General features: G+C 38.2%; 1 protein-coding gene across 1 annotated transcript; it reads right to left on the bottom strand.

Annotated features, from left to right (window-relative positions):
* Positions 1-137: 137 nt before the first annotated feature.
* LOC121309569 (myocyte-specific enhancer factor 2B-like) lies at positions 138-6647 on the bottom strand (the record flags this gene model as incomplete). The annotated part of the gene is made up of 3 exons (XM_041242555.1): positions 6491-6647; positions 5828-5999; positions 138-283 (listed from the first exon to the last, which is right to left on the bottom strand). Coding segments are annotated over exons 1-3 (363 nt in total), but the record flags the coding sequence as incomplete, so codon positions are not given.
* Positions 6648-6771: the final 124 nt, after the last annotated feature.

Raw genomic sequence — 6771 nt, 5'->3', positions numbered from 1 at the left:
GGTCTCTCTGAGCCTAGAGATATTGGTTATCTCTTTACTAGGAACCAGACCAACATCGAAACTCAGTTCACACAAGCCAGATTTGGGATCAGTCCCGTGCGAGAGCTGGATCCAGCCCCCACCAGTCCCAGTCTCACCGTAGTGCCCAGGCCAGCTCGGGACCCGCTTAGGGCTGCGTGCATCTCTGCTCTGCGGCTCTCCGCACCCAGATCCAGGGGGGGAGGAGTCTTCGTATCCAGGGCATGGTTCTGATTGCTGTGGGAGAACATGGAGTAGCCGATCCCTGTAGAGAGAGACAACCAGGCAGTGATACTTACCCTTATAAAACTTTCTAAAGCATAGCAGCAATACTTCCATAAGGGATTGATAGGGAAATACATGTTTCAGGTTATGTATTTAATGAATTATAGTTTGTACTGTATTTAAGTGGTAAGAAGCTGCCCATATTGATGGTTTATCACGTCTGTAACATGAATTTCACACATGAATTTCTCACGCTGCATTCATTAGCACACTGAGGCCCTGGACCCCATTCACAGGGGAATGGTTGGTGTCGAGAAAAAACAGCGGCACGACCCATACAAGCCTGATTGTATTTAAGACACAGTGCTGTCCCAGCACCCCAGAATCTCTCATTTAGCACCCAGACCTCGTGGTAATCCTTGCTGGGACGGGGGCAGGCAATCCGTGTGCATACCTCAACACAGTGAAACAGCCCCAGGGTAAACTGAGTGTGTGTGGGCTTCATAGACAGCCTTATCTGTCTGTGTTAGCAACGAAGCCACTTCCTGTTAGATACTGAACTCTGTGGCTTACCCATGGCTTCCTCTCTCTGTCTCTCTCTCATCTCACCTCATATCTCTCTCTCTCTCTCTCTCTCTCTCTCTCTCTCTCTCTCTCTCTCTCACAAACACACACACATTAATCCGCATTCCCCTCCTCCTGTGAATGGAAAACCTTGTGATTATCTTAGTGGTTCCCTCTTCAAAGGCTGCCCACAGTCCAGACAGCAGCACAGAGGTGGAGGGTGTTAGGACCCAGAGGAGGGTTTCAGAACTGGTAAGCCAGCATCACCTTCATGTGGAAAAACACTGTAATACAGTACAGCTGCAGTTTAGCACACTTTTCCTATGCTTGCATTGTGCTCTACCACAGTGTTTGCAATGCTTTGTTAGTTAAAGCTGTAGCATGCTTTACTATACTGTGCTATTCTTTTACCATGGTATAACACTACTGACAATCTCAACACAACTACAAAAGTTTCGCATTACCTAGAATTTTAGGATTAAGACATAATCAGAAAATTAAAAAAAAAAAAAAAAAACATATGAACAAAATTCAGATATTTTATTGAACATCGTGTAATCAAAGAAAATGCAAAATGACTTTGCAAAAGTCTAACAGAAGCCATAACAGTAGGGCAGTATTTCATGTTAAATTTCAAAATGTCACATTTTGCAATTGTCAGGTTTTCGTTAAGTATATATACAAGGCAGAATGCAATTCAATATGTTAACGTAACGTTACTCAGCGAGTTTCTATCGATCAATAGGTGATGCTGTATAGAGTATAGAGACACAGAGACACAATACTAAGGGTACTGGACATACAGTGGGTTCAAAAACTACTCAAAAGGGGTAATGTGTCAGTGTGAGCACTGCCTTATTGCAAAGACAGTTTTGCATGTTGACAGCATCCCAGTGCTTCACTGTGCCTGCCCATGCTTGTCCTACACCTTGCTTTCACATACCACGCTGTGCTTTCGAAATGGTGCACTGCAGGAAGCGCGAGAGCGTGTGGGTCGACAAAGAGGCAGATGGAAAGAGTGACAGGCTGGCTGACCGAGGCGTGCCTGCGCTGCCAAATAACCACAGTGGAATCCTGTGTGGACGCACGGAGGCACTGTCTGAAGCTTGCCTTATACAAGCAGTAAAAGCACAGCAAAGGGTAATAGAGCACAGATAAAGCACGGTAAAGCATTGTAAAGCTCAAAGAGGTATGTTAAAGCATATTCAAAAAACAAGGCAAACCAGGGTAAACTATGGTAAATGCCCAGTATAGCTGTAAGAAAATCATGCTAAAAATGCAAATACTACTGTGCAAATATACTGCTTGGAGGGCTGCAGGTGGTGTCATGACACAGGGCGAGGTGCTAAAGCCACAAATCAGGTCTGCATCGTTATCTCACAGGGGTCCTTCCGCCCAACCGGCCTCGCTTCCTGACTGCACAGCTCACTGCACTGGCTGACTCAGCAGCAAGCGCCCCCCCCCCCCCCCCCACCGGCTGGGAGGTCCAGGGGACTTTTTTATTTTTTTTTTTTTTTTTTTTTTTTTTTTTTTTTAAATTTAGTCGTTGCCAATTATTTGTATTTCCTCCCAATTTGAAATGCCCCATTATTATTTAGGCTCAGCTCACCCCTTCCCCCTGTGCTGACACGGGAGCAGCGAAGGTGAACACACGCTGTCCTTGTGTGCCGTCAGCCGCCCGCTTCTTTACACGCTGCGGCTTCACCACGCAGCCTCCCAGGTGCTACAGCATCGGAGGACAACGCAGCTTCCGGCCAGCTAACTGGCAAGCCTGCAGGCGCCTGGCCAGACTACAGGTGGTCGCTGGTGCGCGGTGACCCGAGGACACCCTGGCCAACCTAACCCCCCCCCCGACGCTCAGCCAATTGAGCACTGTCACTTGGGAACTCCCGTCCTCGGTCAGCTCTTCTTGCTTTTGACACATAAAGAGTAGATGCATTCTACCCACTTCAGTGCATATTGTTTCAGTGTATATTATATATTGTTTCAGTGTATATTATATATTGTTTCAGTGTATATTGTATATTGTTTCAGTGCATATTGTTTGTTTCAGTGTATATTGCATATTGTTTCAGTGTATATTATATATTGTTTCAGTGTATATTGTATATTGTTTCAGTGCATATTGTTTCAGTGTATATTGCATATTGTTTCAGTGTATATTGTATATTGTTTCAGTGTATATTGTATATTGTTTCAGTGTATATTGTTTCAGTGTATATTGTATATTGTTTCAGTGTATATTGTATATTGTTATTGTTTCAGTGTATATTGTTTCAGTGTATATTGTTTCAGTGTATATTGTTTCAGTGTATATTGTTTCAGTGTATATTGTTTCAGTGTATATTGTTTCAGTGTATATTGTATATTGTTTCAGTGTATATTGTTTCAGTGTATATTGTATTGTTTCAGTGTATATATTGTTTCAGTGTATTGTTTCAGTGTATATTGTATATTGTTTCAGTGTATATTGTATATTGTTTCAGTGTATATTGTATATTGTTTCAGTGTATATTGTATATCAGTGTATATTGTATATTGTTTCAGTGTATATTGTTTCAGTGTATATTGTATATTGTTTCAGTGTATATTGTTTCAGTGTATATTGTTTCATTGTTTCAGTGTATATTGTATATTGTTTCAGTGTATATTGTTTCATTGTATATTGTATATTGTTTCAGTGTATATTGTTTCAGTGTATATTGTATATTGTTTCAGTGTATATTGTATATTGTTTCAGTGTATATTGTATATTGTTTCAGTGTATATTGTTTCAGTGTATATTGTATATTGTATATTGTATATTATTTCATTGTTTCAGTGTATATTGTTTATTGTTTCAGTGTATATTGTTTCAGTGTATATTGTATATTGTTTCAGTGTATATTGTTTCAGTGTATATTGTTTCAGTGTATATTGTATATTGTTTCAGTGTATATTGTTTCAGTGTATATTGTTTCAGTGCATATTGTTTCAGTGTATATTGTTTCATTGTTTCATTGTATATTGTTTCAGTGTATATTGTTTCAGTGTATATTGTTTCAGTGTATATTGTTTCAGTGTATATTGTTTCAGTATATTGTTTCAGTGTATATTGTTTCAGTGTATATTGTATATTGTTTCAGTGTATATTGTTTCAGTGTATATTGTATATATGTTTCAGTGTATATTGTTTCAGTGTATATTGTTTCAGTGTATATTGTATATTGTTTCAGTGTATATTGTATATTGTTTCAGTGTATATTGTTTCAGTGTATATTGTTTCAGTGTATATTGTATATTGTTTCAGTGTATATTGTTTCAGTGTATATTGTTAGTGTATATTGTATATTGTTTCAGTGTATATTGTATATTGTTTCAGTGTATATTGTATATTGTTTCAGTGTATATTGTATATTGTTTCAGTGTATATTGAATCAGTGCATATTGAATCAGTGCATATTGTTTCAGTGTATATTGTTTCAATGTATATTGTTTCAGTGTATATATATTGTATATTGTTTCAGTGTATATTGTATATTGTTTCAGTGTATATTGTATATTGTTTCAGTGTATATTGTTTCAGTGTATATTGTATATTGTTTCAGTGTATATTGTATATTGTTTCAGTGTATATTGTTTCAGTGTATATTGTTTCAGTGTATATTGTTTCAGTGTATATTGTTTCAGTGTATATTGTTTCAGTGTATATTGTTTCAGTGTATATTGTTTCAGTGTATATTATATATTGTTTCAGTGTATATTGTTTCAGTGTATATTGTTTCAGTGTATATTGTATATTGTTTCAGTGTATATTGTTTCAGTGTATATTGTATATTGTTTCAGTGCATATTGTTTCAGTGTATATTGTTTCAGTGTATATTGTATATTGTTTCAGTGTATATTGTTTCAGTGTATATTATATATTGTTTCAGTGCATATTGTTTCAGTGTATATTGTTTCAGTGTATATTGTATCAGTGCATATTGTTTCAGTATATTGTTTCAGTGTATATTGTTTCAGTGCATATTGTTTCAGTGTATATTGTTTCAGTGTATATTGTATATTGTTTCAGTGTATATTGTTTCAGTGCATATTGTTCAGTGTATATTGTTTCAGTGTATATTGTTTCAGTGTATATTGTTTCAGTGCATATTGTTTCAGTGTATATTATATATTGTTTCAGTGCATATTGTTTCAGTGTATATTGTTTCAGTGTATATTATATATTGTTTCAGTGTATATTATATATTGTTTCAGTGTATATTGTTTCAGTGTATATTGTTTCAGTGTATATTGTTTCAGTGCACATTGTTTCAGTGTATATTATATATTGTTTCAGTGTATATTGTCTCAGTGTATATTGTTTCAGTGTATATTGTTTCAGTGCACATTGTTTCAGTGTATATTATATATTGTTTCAGTGTATATTGTCTCAGTGTATATTGTTTCAGTGTATATTGTTTCAGTGCATATTGTTTCAGTGTATATTATATATTGTTTCAGTGTATATTGTTTCAGTGCACATTGTTTCAGTGTATATTATATATTGTTTCAGTGTATATTGTTTCAGTGCATATCCTGCCTAACTGCATCAAATTTTAAAAGCCAAAACCATTACCAATTAAATGGACCCTGTTTAAATGCAATATACTGCTAGTGTAGAGGATATTCTCATTTAGCATTTGAAGTGACAGTTATTTCTATTTAATTCAAAAGGGGTATTTTGTGAATGCGCATCGCTATGCGTTATTTACTATTTACTGTGCATTTAAATATATTATAATATATTATAAACTGACAGTGCTGGGTTTTCTTATTCAAGTCAAATAATTAATTGTTGGTCCAAATTAAGTGCGGCCTCAAAGAAAAGGTAAATACTTAGGACTGTAGCGTGTAATGCATTATCTTACCGGCACTGTCATATTTTACACGAAGAACTGGGATCGCAGATATCCAGCCTGCTTAAATGTAGACTCTGTTGAAGTGTACAAATATTCGTGAAAGGAAAAGAAGGATGCAGATGATTGTGTGAACGCACCTGAGTGTGGGGGTACGGGAGAGTGCTGGGGGGCAGCCCTGGGCCCCGCTGGTTTGTAGGGGGAGGGTCTGTGGGAGCTGAGGTGGGCACTGGCTGGGCTCCCCATGGAGAAGCCGTTCTCACAGGGGCCTGAGAGTAGGTAATGTGCCTCTGAGGGTAGGAGAGGTGCACCCTGAGAGAGAGGAGAGGGAAGAAGAGAGTGTGAATGAGGGAAGGTCACTGTAAAGATAATACACACCTTACTGTATTTAATTAAGTCAGGTCAAATAATCATGCTGTGGTTTCTGTTCTTGCACCTGTTTCATATTTTCCATTTATTCTTAAAATGATTTTTTTCTTTTTTTATGCATTCCCTTAACCTGGGTTACATGGCCTGAACGAAGGGGAATTCTCCACTCAGCTTGATAAGGGGAAGTTGAAAATCCAGACCATGACTGCCAGAAAGACACCCCGAACCAAGTGATCTTCAGTGGCTTTTAAAAGCACTCACTGCCTTTAGTGCCTTTGACTGGTACTCAATTGCAAAGGTGGGAAGGACAGCTTTTCTTGTTTGGAAACCAACATGTCAATCAATGGATTTAATTAACACCACCTGATACATACTTCTTAAAGGCAGTTACAAGTACGAGTACGGGTACCAGCACTCCCCTCGTTTTCACTCACATAGTACCGCTGGCGGCCGATGGACAGGTCAATGCCCTCGTTCATTTGCCGGTATTTCTCTGCTGCCGTGCTGATCGCCTCCTCGCTGTCCAGATCCGGAGCTTCCAGCCCCAGGCCTTTCCTCCGCAGGGTCTGCAGGACACCGAACAGTTAGACACTTCCAGGATGTCCTTATTGGTCCTGCTGTACTTAGTGTTTCACAGTGCTGGGTGGGAAGGGTAGGGGATTGGAGAGGAGAGAGGGATTGAAGGGGAGGGATGGAGAGGGGAGGGGGTGTTTAT

This window comes from Polyodon spathula, unplaced genomic scaffold (assembly GCF_017654505.1).
Source record: "Polyodon spathula isolate WHYD16114869_AA unplaced genomic scaffold, ASM1765450v1 scaffolds_1356, whole genome shotgun sequence".
NCBI classification, from domain to species: domain Eukaryota; kingdom Metazoa; phylum Chordata; class Actinopteri; order Acipenseriformes; family Polyodontidae; genus Polyodon; species Polyodon spathula.
The sequence above is the reverse complement of the archived record's forward strand: the minus strand, read 5'-3'. Positions and strand labels throughout refer to the sequence as shown.